This window comes from Toxotes jaculatrix, chromosome 14 (genome assembly GCF_017976425.1).
Source record: "Toxotes jaculatrix isolate fToxJac2 chromosome 14, fToxJac2.pri, whole genome shotgun sequence".
Taxonomy (NCBI): domain Eukaryota; kingdom Metazoa; phylum Chordata; class Actinopteri; family Toxotidae; genus Toxotes; species Toxotes jaculatrix.
Window position 1 is genome coordinate 7,063,344 of NC_054407.1, and position 17,934 is coordinate 7,081,277.

General features: G+C 39.9%; 3 protein-coding genes across 4 annotated transcripts; 1 reads left to right on the forward strand and 2 right to left on the reverse strand.

The window, feature by feature from the left end:
* The first annotated feature begins 744 nt into the window (after window positions 1–744).
* On the forward strand, window positions 745–7,231 carry LOC121193381 (prolactin receptor-like). Of its 2 annotated transcripts, none has more exons than XM_041055626.1 (11): window positions 745–810; window positions 1,984–2,061; window positions 2,625–2,698; window positions 3,070–3,122; window positions 3,238–3,389; window positions 3,596–3,768; window positions 4,489–4,616; window positions 4,813–4,954; window positions 5,133–5,247; window positions 5,649–5,730; window positions 5,849–7,231. In XM_041055626.1, the coding sequence occupies exons 3-11, from the start codon at window positions 2,632–2,634 to the stop codon at window positions 5,909–5,911; spliced, it is 975 nt and encodes a 324-aa protein (XP_040911560.1). In that variant the 5' UTR covers window positions 745–810; window positions 1,984–2,061; window positions 2,625–2,631; the 3' UTR covers window positions 5,912–7,231. The 2 variants fall into 2 exon arrangements, with proteins under 2 accessions (XP_040911560.1, XP_040911561.1); XM_041055627.1 differs by having other exon boundaries at window positions 749–810; window positions 2,625–2,695.
* Window positions 6,497–10,525, reverse strand: LOC121193382 (SH2 domain-containing protein 1A-like). Its single transcript, XM_041055629.1, has 4 exons — window positions 10,257–10,525; window positions 8,398–8,458; window positions 8,154–8,298; window positions 6,497–7,972 (listed from the first exon to the last, which is right to left on the reverse strand). Exons 1-4 carry the CDS (start codon window positions 10,406–10,408, stop codon window positions 7,950–7,952), a joined length of 381 nt encoding a protein of 126 aa, XP_040911563.1. The 5' UTR covers window positions 10,409–10,525; the 3' UTR covers window positions 6,497–7,949.
* Window positions 10,526–12,054: 1,529 nt separating this feature from the next.
* Window positions 12,055–17,075, reverse strand: LOC121193181 (uncharacterized protein CXorf38 homolog). The gene is made up of 6 exons (XM_041055375.1): window positions 16,831–17,075; window positions 16,449–16,583; window positions 13,932–14,054; window positions 12,732–12,881; window positions 12,422–12,625; window positions 12,055–12,315 (listed from the first exon to the last, which is right to left on the reverse strand). Exons 1-6 carry the CDS (start codon window positions 17,035–17,037, stop codon window positions 12,208–12,210), a joined length of 927 nt encoding a protein of 308 aa, XP_040911309.1. The 5' UTR covers window positions 17,038–17,075; the 3' UTR covers window positions 12,055–12,207.
* Between the last annotated feature and the right edge of the window lie 859 nt (window positions 17,076–17,934).

Consider the following 17,934-nt stretch of genomic DNA (forward strand, 5'->3'; position numbering starts at 1 on the left):
AACGCTTCTAGAGAACTGGCTTTAGGTGGGCTTCTTGATGTCTTTACTTTTTGAGTTATCACTCTTGAGGTTTTGAACTTCAACTGGGTGACACCACACACCCACTGAAGCTGAAAGATGTCATCTGTTAATCTTTTCTGCTCCTTTCAGCTTTCATGAACAATTTCTGTTTCAAAACAAAGAGAAACCTGTTCTTTTCATCAAGTGTTCCTCTTATTGTAACTAAACCTGTGATTTTTGAGAAATGTGGTCAAAACTGCTCAGGGTATAATCTAGATCTCTCATTGAGCCCAGAGGTCCAGAAGTTTTCATCAAGAACACAAATAAGGGCTCTTTTGAACTCACTGTAAATCCTTTACTATTATGAATATGTACACGTTGTATTGCAGCATCTTCAGTGAAGCCTTGTGCCACTTGGGGTGAAAGAATAGTTTAATATGACTTAAAGTTTTTGAGCTATAGACCATTTTGTGAGCTATCAATATTCCTGCTTAAAGAGACCTGTATAAGTGATTATACTAATGATACAGCTGGCCCCTCTGTTCCCTCCTCCAAGCTCTCTCTTTGTTTTCTAATGATTCACTTTGTTAGAAAGCCCACATCATTGTTCCATAAGTTGACAGTTATTTACTCTTTCCCACTTCAGTGAACTCACCAGAGCTGTTGTTTACAGACTCACATTGAACATACCTTGGGTGCGGCGTTACGACCTGGTTTAGTTTGCTGTCTGATCGTCTGTGCAGCTGAGTAGAAGTTTACCTGTTGCATCTACCTACACTGTTTGTTATTGTTGTGCGTTGACGCTCAGAGGTCGGTGTACTGATATTTGAAATAGTAAATTAGATGTTATCTTGGCTATTTAGTGGCATGTATGCTAGAAATGTATGCTTTTAAGCTTTGTGGGAGGCTGTATGTTCACTTCACTTTGGTCACTAACACATTAGATTAGCAGTTACAACCATTATTTGCGTGTGTACGTACTTCATTGCATTGTGTTTGTTATACTGATAGTTCTTTGTATCATTGTTACAGACCACACTCTCACACACGCATGCACATGTGCGCGCACAGACACCCACAGACAGACAAATCAATCAAAGTCAGTCTCCGTGCTGTTTAATCGGGGCACACATCAATACTTTGAGCCACCTCTAACCACTGAACATCCTGAAGCCCTATCTCCTGTTCACATCTGTTCAAGTCACTTGTCTGTCAGTTCCTTCCATCATCTTTCTCTGTTCCTCTTTTTCCTCTTTCTTTTTTACTGTCATCTTCCTTCCTCTTTTACTATCCTTCTTCTTCATCAACAATGATTCACTTCCAATGAAACTGCTTAGGTGCCATTATTTGTACTCAGCTGTTGACACTGATGATGTAACCGCCAACTGATAACTTCTACTGGCATTAACAATACACCTGCAATAAAAGCTATTAATGGTTCTAATAGTAGCAGTAATACTTGTGTTATTCTGACTGAATTCCATCTTTTTTGTTTGTCTGTCTTTCCTCACCACCTTCCTCCCTTCTGTCTTTCTTTCCTTCCTGTTCCTCTTTCAAACTCCCTCTTCTTCCTCCTTCTAAGGATTCCTTTCTTCACCTTTCTTCTTATTGTTTTCTTTCTTATTCTCTTCTCTCAGCTTTAAGCTTTCACAAACACTTTGTGCATTAAAACGTTCAGACACTTGTCCTCTTTCATAAATTGTTACCCTTTCCTCTCCTTTCTTTCTTTCTGTCTTTCGTGGTTCAGTGGCAGCTTTCCAGCTTTCACTTGTAACGTCTTCAGAAATGACCTTTGCTCGTTGATTCTGTTTTGGTTTTTTTTCCCCCTGTGCTCAGTATGCTGCTTCACATTCAGCTGGAAAAGCTGAATGCAGGGTGTTCCATGGCTTTTAATCTTGTGACATATGAGAATAAGAAAGAAGAAAACGCTTGATTTCCTCATGCTCTGTACAGTATGTGACGTCATGCTTGCTCTTTCCCCAGAAATGCCATTGTGTTTTGTCTGCGAGTGAAAGCAGTCACAGAAGCACAGTCAGCGGCAGAGTGGAGGGACAGCACAAGGTAACGGTTTCTTGTTAATCATGCTTACAGTCATGCTAATATGTACTTTAGGAAGATTTTATTCATAAGCAAGCTTACACATAGAGAGGAGATAACAGAGACAGTAGTGTAGCTGGGTGTGTAAAACAAAACAAAACAAAGGATTGATAAAAAATTTTTGTTGCTGTTTTTTATTTTACTTAAATTTTGTTTTTTTTGTACGAAAACATAAAAGCTTTTGTAGTTAGTTGTAAAGTGTACATTGTTAAAACTCATAATCAAATGTAACAGGGAGGAGAATTAACACTCATGTGAGAAGAGCTATTTGTTTGTATTTGATATCTTTCTAGCAGTCGGCCTCTACATGTAAGAGCTTAAAAAGGGGAAGTATGAAAAGCAGGAAATTACTTGGTGGGGACTAAGTAATACAGCACCTTCTCTGTACTTACTGTAAATGGCCCAACACTGCTGTTCATTAGTGAGTGCTGATGTATGTCACTCTCTCTCTCTCCTCTCTCTCTCTCTCTCTCTCTCTCTCTCTCTCTCTCTCTCTCTCTCTCTCTCTCTCTCTGTAAATCCCCTAGATTGACTATGAAGTTGTTTCTTGTCCATCTAATACTTCTATCCTGTTTCCTGGATTTGTGGGCCTTGCAAGGTGGTGAGACTTTTGACATTACAAACTACCAGACAGCACACACACACGCACACATGCACACGCGTACACAAACATTGTGAGGACAGTCTTTGACAGAATGCATCACAACCCTTACCCTAAGCCTATCCCTAACCTAAACCTCATTCTAACCTGAACCCTCCTTTGAAGGCGTATCAGAAAGTGAGGACCGGCCAAAATGTCCTCACTCTAGCAGTTTAAAACTCAACAACTAGTCCTCACAATGTACAGTCATATAAGTGCACATCGTCACTGTGTGTGCGTTCTCAAAATTAGAACTTGACATTTCCATGACTAAACTCAGTTTTACTTGTGTTTTCTGTCATGCTATAAGTCTGTATGTTCTCTTTTAACAGAGACGGAGGGAAACAATCAGGATGTCTGTCAGGAGCTAGAGGAGCCTGGTGAGGTGAGAATCAAAATGTACTTTTAACTTCCAGAGATCGCACAGACACAGTAAAAGCTTGCAGCTTAAATATAGATTTATTTCTACTCTGTCCTTTATGTTTGTTAAACAAATCCAGCTTAAAACGTTGAGTTCATTACAAGAAGATGTAAAGGACCATACTGATGTAAATGGAACGTTTGTCTGCCTCCGTTACCCAACAAATCTGCTCAACTGTTCCTGGTCATTCGACCCTTCATATGAGGATGCTCAGCTTTCTGTCCATATCAGGTACTCATATTTTTTTTTAAATGACACATTACCATATATCATAGCTTGATCACCACCTAACCCAAAAAATGAACGATTTTTCAAGAGGAGATTGAGAGATGTTCACCTTTAAGGGATTAAACATTAACATATTTTCTAATTTACAGGTTTGTTCAAACGTATAATTCACTTTGGATGTTTAACTCTTTCTGTGTCTGTTCATGCAGCATTTGTGAATATAGCACATCAGTCCAGTCTCAAAGTTTCCTGGTGGAAAGAGTTGGATCAAGAACTTTGAATCTGCAGCCGAATGAAATGCTAACTGTAGTAATTCAATTCAACTTTTCCTGGCACGACCACTGGAATGCCTACTTATTCAGTTATGACGAGGACTTGCTGGGTAATACTCCAAGACTACAAGACAAACTGTTGTTGAGTGTTAGTTGAGTATCTGCAAACGATTATACTTATTATGATTATACTACAGATGGTCTTCAACAGCACCTGCTGTTTGAATAACGCACTGAGTGGCACTATACGTTGATTCCATCCACTTTACACTCAGCAGTGGTTCAGTAGACGTTTTTAATCCATTTGCCAACAATAAACTGTACAAATGAACCGCATGCTGTCTGTAGGTTGTGTCAGCTGTACATTTACTTGGATTAGATAGATAGAAAGATATACTTTATTGATTTAATTATGTTACAGCAGCAATATTATCAGCAATAGAATAGGTACAGCATTAGTGAACTGTAAGGGATATAATACAAAGGCGTGCTCAGTCAGCATGCTTCCTTTATTTACTGTAGAAGGCGCACTTATCAGCAAGTCACAGAAGCGTTTACATAAGACACTGGTTGACCTTTGGTTGTTATTTGACAGATGCAAATCAACCAAAATATTAGACGAACTGAAATTTGAGATTCCAGCATATGAGCAGACTGATGGCAGGCACTTTGTGTGTTTGTTGGGGTCAACTTCAGACACATGTAATCTACATTTTAGATTCATAAAAAATTTTGGTAAGATGAAGGTTCAGATTAGGTTTAGATTGTATGCAGGCCTTCAGAATGAATTATCCATAACTGTACTAATTTTGTGGATGTTTGTGCCACAGAGTTCCGGTTACCACCCACGAACGTCTCTGCAACGGTCAAAGATGGAGGGCTGTTAGTGACATGGGGCCCGCCCCCCAGTGATGTTAATTACTCATGCTTTGAATACGAGCTGGACCTGGGTGACCAGGTACAGTATGTCTGTGTGTAAGGATGTTCATTATCGCAGAAAGAATTCATACTGTTTATCATATCATTTTCTAGTGCACATAACAGAAATGATGATTTTAATGGAACCAAATCAGCAAAGTTAGACTTGATGAGCTAAGAACAAGCTGAATGAGGCAAACCTTCTGAGTGTTTACTGATGAATCTTTTCATAACAGGAAACACCCAAACGCTTGAGTGCCCGGTCTTATACAGAGCACAATGTAGATCCCAACCGCATCTACAGAGTGAGGGTGAGGACAAGGATGAAGGGCACATGCTATGGAAATTTGCAGTGGAGTGAATGGAGTCCCACTGTCAGTGAGTGCTGTTCGATAAAATCATCTTGTGGAGAGATTTCAGCAAAAGGCTGGTGACAGGTTTTTGTCGTCTCTGTCCAGGGGTTGATGCCTGGAAGCCTGATTACACTGTGTTATATTAATGAATGCAGTAACCTCATCACAGTGATCGGTATCTTTACGTGTGCCTCTGTTTGTAGCGGTGAAGCTGCCAGATGACAAAACAAACAATCTCAGCGTTCTGTTGCTCGTCTTGATTTCACTTGGAATACCCATGATCCTCCTGGCTGTGCTGCTGCTGGTGCGCTATCAGAGGTACTGCTCTTGTCTCTTACTGGATAACCTCTGATGCGTTGACTGTCACACACTCCCATGATCCCATTCATACATGCACACCTTCACAGACTACCTTCACAGCTGCAAACGGACTTCAGTGAGCTGTTTCTAACCTGATACATAAACTCTGTCTGCTTTGAATATAAAACCGACCAGTGTCAGAAAAAGGGCAAAGTTAATCCTGAAGTCAGCACAAGCAGTGAAGTGAGCAAAGAAAATGCACAAAGGAGAAGTGAAAGAGCTGTCAGGGTGGTAGTGGTGTTGTTTTTGCTTTTTTTTTTGTCTTTTTTCTGGAAAGCCTCCACAAAGCATGCATCCTTAACTTCCTTAAATTGTAGTGTGTGTGTATGTGTGTGTGTGGGTGTGTGGGTGTTTTTCAGGGTGTCTAAAGTTCTGTTTCCTCCGATTCCTCGCCCCCCACCAAAGTACATGTATTTCCTGGAAAAAAATGACACATTCAATGTAAGTACACGCAAATACTCTGCACACATGCACTCATATATATCGCATGCTCACCCAACCGCAAACATTTTCGAACAGAGGGTGCCAAAGTTTTGCTTCTTCTGTGTTGTGTTTCTAGGTCTTTCATCCTGCCACGCCACCGAAGCCTGAAGAGATCACTGAGGTGGAGGATGCAGAGTAAAACCCTGGAGAGACATTTATATGGGGAAGATACTTTCAGATTTTAAAAAAACACAGTGCACTGCAAGGCTCACTTTAATACAAAATGCATGCATGCGTGTGTGTGTGTGTGGATATGTATTTGAGTAAAAATTCTGTTTTTATTTTTATGTTTCATATTTTTGTAGACTTACATTGTATAGCCTGTGAGGCTCAAAATGTTGGTTCAGGTGACGCTTTAACAGTTTCCACAGTCTCATACAGATTCTGTCAGACTCTGTCAGTTGCACTATATAGTTAAACTGTAGGCAGCTTTCTTAAAAGCGGTTCTTAAATATATATACTTAAAAGTGTAAGTCTCTTCTCACTGACATAGAGGGCCAGCCTACACTCTTGTACAAGCTTTAAACCCATTTCCTGATATTAGCAGAAAGTTTTGATGAAAAAAAAAGAGAGAGTGAAGTTGCCGCTTGCATATAAATAACATCACAATTGTCTAATAGGGATAAAACTACAGCCTGAATTACTTGTTACCTAACTGAACTAGAGAGAGAAAATTGTGTGTATAAAAAGTTTAGATTGTTTGATGTTTGGTTTTTTTTTTTTAAATTCCCCTACATGTCATTAGTAAGATGAGACTGTCATCTACCAAAGTATTTGTAGGATCACCTGTGGGATGGTTCATAAAAAGTGTGAAAAGCCTGGTTTGTATGAGCCTAACGAGCTGAACCAAGTTGGCACACACAGAGTGGCACATACACTTATTATTACTAAGAATAAACATTACAGCAACAATTAAGAGAGCCGCTGCATTTAACAAAGCAAAAGAGAAGAAATTCTGTTAGTTTAGATTTGTTGCAGTCCGCTGAGAGCAATCGCTTTGTTGTGGGTTCAAGTTGCCTGTGAGTCCAGGTAAAAGTGTTACTTCCTAGAAGGCTGCAGCCAGTAGCTTAACCGCAGAGCACTTTGCACAAAATATGTTATCAACTGCAAAACTAATACTTAAAAAAATACGTTTGTATAAAAGTTTTTAAACATTATGAAAGAAGGAGAGCCTGTGTCAAAGTGTGTGACATGTACTATAAGGGAATTCACAGATGAGTGTCAGTTGAAAGTCAAAGTGGAGCCAAACGTGAAAACTAGGCTGAGCAATGAATCATCCAAAGCATATATGCTTGGAATGGTGTACACCCATCTGTGAAAAGCATGTTTTGTACTTTGTTTTTTGTCTATTTAAGACTTTATTGTAAAACCTGAAAATCAGCTTGTATGCTGGGTGTTGCCATTGACAGAGATGAACCTAAATGAAGACACATGGTGAAATAAATGCTCTTACAATAGAGTCTGTGATCCGCCTTTCTTTCATTTCCTGTGTTGTTACACTTTGTCACAATCCTGCTATGGTGACTTCAGATAGGATAAAAAAACATATTCACAAATCAAAGAGATACTGTACACAAATGTGTCTTTACCCAAACTTTATCTGTGCAGAAAAAAAGTATTACTATACATGACTGCAACTGTGTAAAAATATCTTTCCTTTATGGCAAAAAAAAAAGAAATAAAAAATCATAACACACAATGATGACCAGATAAGTACAACTGAAGCCATTAGGGTGGAATCCATTTGTGTATGGACATCCAAAAACACACTTCACACACCAATACAAACAGACCACACAGCTGGGTTCTGTCTAAAGGAAACCACGTGATAGTGTGTGATATCTTTGCACATGTGTGTCATTTAAATATACGTTCCCACACTCTGACACCAAAACAAACATTCGACTTTGACTACTTGGTGAAATACTTGAAACTGGCCTGTTTTTATCTACAGAGCTGTGACCACTTTTTATTTTTATCATGCCCCGTGATAAAAATAAATGTGGAAATCCGGCCAAAAAAAAAAAAAAAAAAAAAAAAAAATAGGGAGTATACAGATCTTTTGATGTGCCATGTAATAAATATTTCTTCCATCTTTAGTCCACCTGATGAGCGGCGTTGGTCGGCCAGTCTAAAGGCGAGAGCTCCTCAGACTGAGTTGCAGCTGCTGCCACTGCCTATATTTCCATGTAGGCAAACTCTGTGGAGGATGGAGGAGACAACTGGAACTGTTAGAGTCAATACAGTAAGTCATGAGCCATGACAGATGTGTTATTACCATACACATATTATAGACAAAGATTTTTCAGGATTGGTGTTGTTTTTGTAATGTGACATATAAAGTGTGTGTGTGTATCTGTGTGTGTGTGTGTGTGTTCTACCTTGACCCGAGCTGATGTACTGTAGCTGTGTTTTGTCCAGTGGATCTCTGAGGGGGGCTATTCTGACGTCAGAGGTTGTACTGCTTCTGTAGCTCTCTATCAATGTTTCCAGCGACCTAAAGCTCTGCAGCCTGACTTCTGAACTCTGACAATCACAAACACACAAACACAGATCATAAATAACCTCACCGTGCTTGCGTGTGCAGTGTGGACGTGTGCGATCTGCACGGAGGGGCTAACCCACCAGAAGACACCAGCCATCAGAGGAGTGTTCGAGCCTGTAGGTGTGCACAAACGGTGCTTTCCTGCAAAACAGAAATTTCAGAACTGTGAATGATTTTTCTGAGAAATATGCAAAATCTTGGACTGCACGTGTGTGTATGCACATGGTTCCAGTCGATTGATTAAATCTGAAAGACCGCATGTGAATCTGGAGGACTAAGAGATTTCAGTTTTGTGTTTGACAGACGTTTACTCCTTGCAAATCTTTTTAGAGAGTGGTAAGACTCATTCAAATAATCAAATATCAAACTGTTCTCTAAAGCTAGAATATGCAGTCATTTGGAGTTTCAGTAAGTGTCATTCTTTCATGTATTCCATCTTCCTTTCTTACTCTACAAGCCATTAATCGTGTTTGTCTTTCTATTTTCCGTATATGAGGTTCTCTATATGAAATGAAAAGTTCCATTTTACTGCCGTAGCTTGTTGGAGTGAAGCTGGTTTTAACAACTTTAGGTACTTTTGTCCAGTGACAAATCTGAGGAGTCTGGAAATGATTGATGGGAGAGGAAAGAAAAAAAAACAATATTCTGATACACACAGTTGTATTTCCTTTTTGTGCTCTTCTACAACTTTAATTAAATAAAACCATGCATGACATTTAGACAGGAAAGCTTTGTGGTGGAGCTGTTAATAACTAATGGACATCTGAAAATGAGGGGGGGCCCAACGAGACATGACTTTTTTTGTGAGGGAGTCACAAGTGAAAAAGGTTGAAAATAGCGGTTTAATCTTCATTGTATTTCATGAGACGATCGTATGTTTAAAATGTAAAATCTGAATCTGAAAAGTAACCAGCAATTACAGCTGTCAAATAAACGTAGTGGAGTAAAAAGCATAATACGGCTCTCTGAAATGAAGAGGAGTATGAAGCTGTGTAGAATGGATATTTTTAAGAACAAGTGCCTCAAGTTCCCAGTGTATTATTCTGCCTCTTTTTAGCTTTCTGCTTCAGTGAAGTCGACACACTTCAGATTTTAATTTCCAGTCATTTTTATCATCAAAATATTTTTTTCAGCAGTTTTACTTGTGCATCTGTAAAAGGAGTTTCACTCTAGTTCAAATGGTCTAGTTTTTTTGCCCAATAGTGTTATGTACAGTTTTCTTTCTATAGAACGAGGCTTCAGAGCATCTCTAAATTTCTCATAGAGTCAAAACAACACTGCACATTTTCCAGCAAATGCAAACTACCAGTTTCCTTCTCAGGTACAACAGCTGGCAGAAAAACTGGTTTACTGTTTATGAAATGAATCTTATTCGATATCATTCCATGGACGGGCACTTAACTGTATACCAATGACACATAATGTAATTCAAAAGAAAGTGTGTACGGCTTTCAGGGTTATTTCTTGAACATTTTGGTAAAAAAAAGTCACCCCCCCCCCACACACACACTTTGTTTAACACCTTTTAAACAACGTGCCACATACTCAGCTACAAGTCTGTCATTCTCTACCATTCTTTCTTTTTTTTTCTTTTTAAAGCTGACAGGAACCCAACGTACAAGAAAATGACATGGGCGCCTATAAAATGTTTGATAATTAGACAAAATGTTATCATAGAAAAGTTTAAGGTTATAAAAAAAATTCGATGTCTGTGCTACTGTAAGCTGCTGAAACATTTAACAAACGCGTTGAGCTTTTGAGTAAAAGCGCCACATCAGCACTTTCAGCTGGTTTTCTCAGCGTGTCTCTATATGATGTATGAATAAAAATCATATCGCTATATATATAAAAAGGCTCAGTCTAGTCACAGATGAACAGATGGCTTAAAAAAGGAATTATCCAACAAACCCCTCTTTGTACCTCCACACTCACAGCTCACCTCACACACAAACAATAGGCCCCCTGTACGGTCTCGCTGTCTCTGAGCAGAAAGCTGCCATCGTGTCCAAACCTCTCCAGCAGCCTCTCTGTGGCCTCACTTCCAATTCTCCCATAGTAAATAGACTGGACCAGCATCCCCTCCTGCTCCATGTTGCCTTAGAGGCACGCACCTATATGTACCTTGAGGGTGAAGTTATAGCATGTGATAGCAGCAGATGAGGGGGTGAAGGGCAGGAAAAGCTCTTCTGGTTTTCACACTTTTCTGTGATGCAGCTGCAGCTCATGTAGTGCACTTTGTCCAACCTGAACCGTGGTTTTTATCTGATGAAAAGTGAAAGTATAATTGTGGCTTTTGTTGTGCGTTATTCAGAAAAAAATCAAGTAATTTCTCAACACTGCTCCACCACGTGTGCCATTATTTTGCCTTCTGGTAGCCTGTGTGTGTGTGTAAACATTTCTTATTGTCAGTGTTTTTGAAATTAATATTTTCAATATTAATACAATATTAAAATCTTTTATATTATTTATTTGGCATGTTTCATTAGTGTGCATGTTTCCACAACTTCAAGACCTGATGGTGGCAAATACTGTTTGGAAATGAAAGCTGTGAGTTTGAGGCAGACGTGCAAACAACAATGCCCCACATATAAACCACCAGCCAAGCCAAGCCCCCCACACACACACACACACACACACACACACACACACACACACACACACACACACACACACACACACACACACACGCACGCACGCACACACACACGAACGCACACACACTCAAAACACCAGACCTACAGTTTGAGCTTTCATTCAAGGCCAAGAGGTATTTAAACAAACACCTTATGTTATAAAGGCAGCTGAGGACCCAAATGCAGACAACGCTAAGTACCAGCTGACTTCAGTACATGAACATGTCAGTTACATACATGTGGGTTCGAGCTCAGAGGGGGGGGGGAATTGAAGGGGATGAAATGGCAGAGGAGGCAGTCGAACAGAAAGATACCACCGACATTTCATTCAGCAAAGCAGATGCACAGGGAATAATAAGGAGCAGCTGGGACAAGGCTAAAACAGGGCGTCAGTGACTCTTTATGTACTGTTATTGGGCAACAGATTCATGTAATTTGGAAGGAAGTGGACACCATGATATCAGTAGGAGGAAATTCCAGAGAAAAAAAACAGTTGAGAGGTTGAGATTGGGACACATAAAAATGATGTGAATCATATGCTATGGACTCATGATCTCAACTCGACTGAACACCTACGGGAGATTTTGGACAAACATGTCAGATAGAAAATGGTCAACACCGACCCCCACTATCTGTTACCAACGCTATCTGAATATACAGCATACAGTTTGGACCGAGTCCCTATGGACCCTCTGTATCCGGCAGATAGAGTTAGAGTTAATGCGTCCACCAGTAGCCTGTGACAAGTACAGGCTCTGTTGAACTCATGACACTCCTTTAACACTGGATCAGGAATTCCCATAATATTTCCAGTGAACAGCAGCGTTGGGCCTGTTGCTCAGACAGTAAACCATTGTTCTCGGTTCACCTGGTTCTTCCACTCAGTCAGGAATGTAGTTACCATTTACTTATTGTCTACACTGCAACATGTTGATAACATTTTTCATTTTTAAATTGTGAGAAGGGTTAGAGAAAGAAGGTATGGCCTACACCATTTTTGTGGCTGTATAAACACTTTACATTTCTGATTTCAATTTTTATCACAAATTAGTTTAAGTTAAATACTAAAAATCTATGAATCAGTCAATCAGAACCAAGCCAAAAGACTGTCAGACTTTTTAATTTACATTTTCCATAAAATACTACATATATAAACATACAGTCTACAAATGATTGGATCTTTAACTTGAATTTGGACCTGTTAAAAAAAGGGTAGTGTTCAAAGTACTCTTCTTTCTCCTTTTCACCTCTTTCTTATCATCTGGTCTCCAGTGAGTTGATGGCTTGGAGCTCTGCAGAAAACCTCTCGCCCAAATCTCTGTTGGCCTGCAGGAAACCCCCCAGGCTCCTCAACTGCTCAGTGTCCTAACGAAGAGACAGAAAGTAGGCTGAAATCACGGGACACATTCTTTTTATTTATCTTATGTAAATGGTATAAGTGTATAGGGACATGTGAATTTGTTCTTCGCACCCTTGTCTTTGTATCATCATCATCAGCATCATCTGGGTGCAGTAACTCCTGCAGCCTCTCTTGTAGCAACTCAGCTTCCCATTGGCTGATTAAGTCGGGGCTGGTCTCCCATTGGAGGACAGAATCACTCTGTAATCCATCCGGGCTAACGGAGTCCAGTCGGTCCATACCAGAGACACATATTGACAAATCAACAGTCAGTATCTGGAAAAAAAAAATGCACATACAAACAAACCGTGACGCAAAGGGACACACTGTGACACTGGGACATATTTCATTGCTACACACACAGACGGACACACACGCTCACCTCTTCTATCTCTTGTCCAGCTTTTGCCATCTGTGGTACGTGGCTGAACTGCTGCACAAAGTGTTTCAGCGTGGTCTGATAATGTCTCATCCATTCATCTTTCACATGCAGCTCAGATGAATGCATTAACTCATTCCTGTATCGGATCACCTGCAACCACACAGACACACACACACACAATAGACCATTAGAATCAGTACAAAATCACCATAAACTGTCATTGATTTGAAAAGGATAAAAGGCAAAAAAAAAGTCAATAAAAAAACATATCAATCTCCAGAAAAAGAACCATTTTAACAAATCCAAATCACTTTTTTTTATATTTACACCCCCTCCATCATTCCTTTGAGTTCAAGACACTGTAATTTTCAAAACTAAATTGGGGATGTAATATATTTAAAATGTATTTAATAAAGTATGAAATATTTAATCAGAAAAGCATAACAAATGCTACAAATAAGGTGAAAGAATCTAAATGAGTCCTCTTATTCTTTTTAGATTGTCCAATTTTTGCAGTCGACACACCTACACTAACAATTTAAATCACCGTAGTCTCATGTGCATCGTAACTCTCATATTACTGAGTGCACTGTGCTCAAATTTATTATTATTATTTATTCTGCTTGTGGTGTTTTCTCCTTGTTCCATCCATAAGGAGAAAATAGGGTGTTTATTCACCTCTTTTTTAGGAGTGAGGTAAAACAGATCAATATCACTCCCATGTCTGTTTGATGAGAGAGAAGCTACAGCCAACATCAGGCCATTAGATTAGTTAGACATGAACAGATGAAAACTGGGGGAAACAGTGAATCTTGCTCTGTTCAAAGGGAACAAAATTCACCCTCTGGCACCTCTGAACCACACTATGTGACACATTTCGAGTTTAGTTGTATCCATGAGGTTGCCAGTCTGCCAGGAGAGACTCCAGGAAGTTACTGCGCTCAGCCAAGGAACAGTCTGATATATAAACTCCTGTAAAACCACAATGTGTTGTTTTTACACTTTATTTCTTTTTCTGCAAATGAAACAAGTGAGGGTTTTAAGTGTGCAAGTGTGTGCATTGCAGCCACATGTCAGAGCTTTAGTCTTGGACCTGAACAATGTTTTGCCTCTGCTCATGTAATAATCTTCAGACTTAATAACTTAGACTGACCAAAAGCAAAGCACTGAATGCCCATTTTAAACAATGTGAACGTTTACCTGTCTCACAAATTTTGGATCCCCAAACTGGAAACAGTCACAGTAGTTGATGAGGTTGAGCAGAGCAGAGGCATCGCACTGATCTGCCCCCGTCACTTTCCCCTGACCTCGTGGCATGTAGGCCTACAGAGGGAGGGAAGGAGGGAGGGAGGGAGGGAGGGGGGGATTAGATTGTTAGGTGAGGTTACGCTGTGGTACATTTGGCTTCACGTGAGCATGTGATAAGATCATTTCACCAAATGAAGTTTCACTTGTTTCTAAAAGAAACATACAGTTGGAGCTGAAACTAATGATTATTTTTTTCAATTAAATTTTTGATTTTTTCTATTAATCGCTTAATTAAATGCAAGGTCCACATGTGATATTTCTAAACAAACGTTATTTTAAAAATAATTGTCAGATTAATGTAATCTCACAATCCTGTCAGATTAGCTCAAGGACCCTGTCAGTCACCACAAATCATGATTCAAACTCGACTCGACACTAAACTAGATGCTAATTAACATCATCAATAATAAAAACTGAGCACTGTAATCCTATTTTTTCATTCATTTCATTCAAGCACTAATCTACAACTATCATCATCAGTTGGTTTGCATTTGTGCCACTAACACTTGGAGCGGCAGAAGCAGGTTGTGTCAGCCATTCATCTCTCTCCACTGTGGCATGACGTGTCAGACTGACCGCACAGGACATGTCACAGTTTCCCCACTGACCTGAGTCAGCGGTGACAGACGTGGTAGATTTGGTAACTGTGATACTAAATACAGATCTGCAGCAATAAGTCACTTCACAGGATATTAACCAGAAACGATTTTGATGATGAATTGAACTGTTTTAATCTTTTAGGAAAGTAAATAAGACAAATGCTGTATTTGCTGGATCCACCTTTTCAAACAAACAAACAGGATTTGATGCTTCCTTTGTCATATGATGGTAAACTGAAACAGGTGAGAAAGATCTTATGGGTCTCAAAGAGGAAGAACGTCAGATTATTTCTCCAGTTATTTCTTCAGTATATAACCATGAAATGTATGATTAAGGATGATAAGAATACTTTGAAGTGCTTGTGTTGTTGATGATTTTCTGTGTTAATGATTGTTTTACAAAATAAATTACGATCAATAAGTGAATGTAAGAGATAGATCATTTTTGATTATAAAAAATATAGTGTTTGTGTGTTTGATAAAATTTAATTCCTGCATAATCCAACGGGGGAAGTGAAGCTACAGTGGAAAGTACCACAAAGACCAAGTGGACACAAATGGCTGGGAGAAATGGGAAGCACCGAGATTATATTAGCAGGATTGGCTAGCAGCTTGGTCAAATTATAAGTTCATGACCATCCGGCTCGGGGCATGTCAGGATGTGCCATAAGAAATGAAGATGTTGTTTTTGCCTGGACAGGCAAGACATTGGGATGATGTCAGCTGAATCAGGCCATCTGTTGTCCAACCTGGTCTCTATGGTAACAGGAGGTGAGTTAATGCAGGAGGTCTAAATAAGGACAGTAAGACGTGTACAAAAACCTGAGGTTTTAGAGAAGTAGGTCTGAGGACACTGCGACACTCTGAATCTCATCGAGGGAGCAACAACTGAAAAGACTCAGCTGCCAAACAAGACTGAACTGCAGCAGTAGCCCGTCTGGGCTGCTGTAAACAAATCAAGAGAAGCGTAAAGGCCACCTGGCTTCAGCAAAGGGACTGGAGGGGCAGACACCAGCCTTCACTGGATTTTTTTTTTCTACATCTACAGCAGCTAATGACAATGATTTTTGGACTTTGTCTGCCTTATCACTCAGAATTCAAGGAGGTTGTGAGTAGAGCAGCTATAATGCTAGGATAGAGATGGAAATAATACTTACCACTGACTAAAGCTTCTGCTAGCTCTTAATAAAACACATTATCTGCATTTAAAGTTTAAAGTTTTCCTAGCTTTATTCATTTAAATCAAAGGGTTTCTTAGAAGTGCCAGCAGCTTCTCCTCAGTGATGTAAAACTACAGACTGTGTGTGACTAAGTCAGGTCCAAGATGGTTTCACTGAGTATCTCTAGAGCAGACCAGTAGGGGTGCTAGTGAAAAGGCTAGTGGGGAATGCTTTGACAAGAAGACAGATAGCAGCTGGACGAACTTCCTTTGCTTCAGCCTAAGTTCGATTTTGCTAATTCTGACCACTTGGTTCACTACTTTCTACATGTTATGTTACAGATTCAGATTAATAATTCAAAACATAATCAACTAATGCATTGTAATGTATTCTTTTCTCTTTTTGTCTATTCCACTGGTTGGGAATCATAGCTCTAGGCTACTTTGTGGTGGGATGACTGACAGGCTCTTTTCACGCTCCAGTTAATGCTGCAGCTGTACGTCCTTAACTTGGACCACATTTCCCATAAAGCTCTTGTCTGCTTGCTGTGTTTAAGGAACAACAGCACCTTGTCGTGTTTTGTCTCATAAAGCAGTAAAGCTGCTTTCCTGTGACACTTTAAAGAGTCTTTGCAAGAGTCACTTTAGTACCTTGGCCACTTCCCAGTGGTCTGTTCTCCAGGAAGGAGGGTAACAGTTGTCCCAGTTCACGGTTGCATCTGGTTGTCTGTGGTGTCTCAGGATCGTTTTCTGCCACTCACTGCAAAGCCTACACACAGAGGAAAGCTACACACAAACACACACACACGTATGTGAGAATAAGTGGGAAATGTTTTGTTGTTTAATGTAGCCTATAATATAGTAGTGGTGAACTGAGTGAGTGTCACAATAAGACAATATATAAGACACCACAAGAAATTTACAACCACCTTTGAGTATCATACAAAAAAGAGTTTGAATTAGCAAAAACAAACAAACAAACAAAAAAAAAAAAACAGTTGAAGACGAAGCGGGATTTACAGACTAATCCTACCTTATTCCCTTTCGGTTTGCATGAAGAAGTCTGACACGGTTTCCGCAGCAGGGCGTGCTGATTGAGCAGGTCTCCGTGGAAAGCTCTCATGTGCTGGTTGATGAAGGGATGGAGTCCGTCCTTCAGTATGAGCAGACATCGCCCCGCTTTCAGCCAGTTTTTATACTCCCTGTCGTTGAGACGGGCCACCAGCTCCTCACGACCCATCTCGGCTCCACTTCCTGATGTAAATACATAAACAAATCGAGGCAAGTTTAAACCACACGGTCCTTTTGTTTAGCTCCACCCAGCCCGCGCAAACAACGCAGTGGCCGCAAGATGGCGCCGTCCGCCTTAGAAACGCTCTGTGTGACTGGGAACTGCAGCTCCTGGTCTGAGGTCGAACAGATAGCTTCTATTAATGAACTGTATTTCAATAATGAGGAGGCATTATAAAATTGTTATACTATCTTTCTGTTTTTGTTTACATTTGCATTCTCAAACTCTCTTTGTGTTCATTTAAAACAAAACAAAACAAAACAAAACAAAACAAAACAAAACAAAACAAACAAACAAAAAAAAAAACAGTTTGGTTTGGTGGCACTAAAACCTGTAGTTCTCCTGCAGAGATTTGCCCTACACCTTTTCTGCCAGGGGTGGTGTCAGGGCTTGTTTGAACCATATAGCTCTGGGTCACACACCCTAGCAGCAGCAACAATGACTGTATGAGTATCAATGTGTTGAACACTACCACCTTTTTTTTTCTCAGGAACCTGCAGGAGCTGATACCTATTTTCCATTAGACCTATACATTTTCCTGAGGTTCCTTTGAATCCTGTAGAGCTGAGAATGTGGGTGTGGTAGAGGAAACCTTTCTATTACAGACAGGGAGACACATAATGAAATTTGGGGCCTAGGTAAATACAAACATGGGCTCTGTAAATCCCAAGCCTGACCCTCATTCACACACATTATTAAGCTGCTAAAGACTAAAGACTGGCTCGCGAGCGCTGCTGCTGACACCTCATGACAGAGTCAGCATTACTGACCTGGTGTTAGTGATAGCACATTCAGGTGAATACAAATGAAATAAGGTGCAAACCTTGATTAAGCGAGGCAGGAATG

Excerpts from the sequence above, each read along its gene's own strand:
- LOC121193382 (XM_041055629.1), bottom strand. The coding sequence starts at position 10,408 with ATGGAGCAGGAGGGGATGCTGGTCCAGTCTATTTACTATGGGAGAATT. Across the intron at positions 8,299-8,397 it reads CTGATGGCTGGTGTCTTCTG|AGTTCAGAAGTCAGGCTGCA; the intron begins GTGGGTTAGCCC and ends TGTGATTGTCAG. Across the intron at positions 7,973-8,153 it reads GTACATCAGCTCGGGTCAAG|AGTTTGCCTACATGGAAATA; the intron begins GTAGAACACACA and ends CATCCTCCACAG.
- LOC121193381 (XM_041055626.1), top strand. The coding sequence starts at position 2,632 with ATGAAGTTGTTTCTTGTCCATCTAATACTTCTATCCTGTTTCCTGGAT. Across the intron at positions 3,769-4,488 it reads TTATGACGAGGACTTGCTGG|AGTTCCGGTTACCACCCACG; the intron begins GTAATACTCCAA and ends TTTGTGCCACAG. Across the intron at positions 4,955-5,132 it reads TGAATGGAGTCCCACTGTCA|CGGTGAAGCTGCCAGATGAC; the intron begins GTGAGTGCTGTT and ends CTCTGTTTGTAG.
- LOC121193181 (XM_041055375.1), bottom strand. The coding sequence starts at position 17,037 with ATGGGTCGTGAGGAGCTGGTGGCCCGTCTCAACGACAGGGAGTATAAA. Across the intron at positions 14,055-16,448 it reads ACCACTGGGAAGTGGCCAAG|GCCTACATGCCACGAGGTCA; the intron begins GTACTAAAGTGA and ends CTCCCTCTGTAG. Across the intron at positions 12,626-12,731 it reads CTGGACAAGAGATAGAAGAG|ATACTGACTGTTGATTTGTC; the intron begins GTGAGCGTGTGT and ends TTTTTTTTCCAG.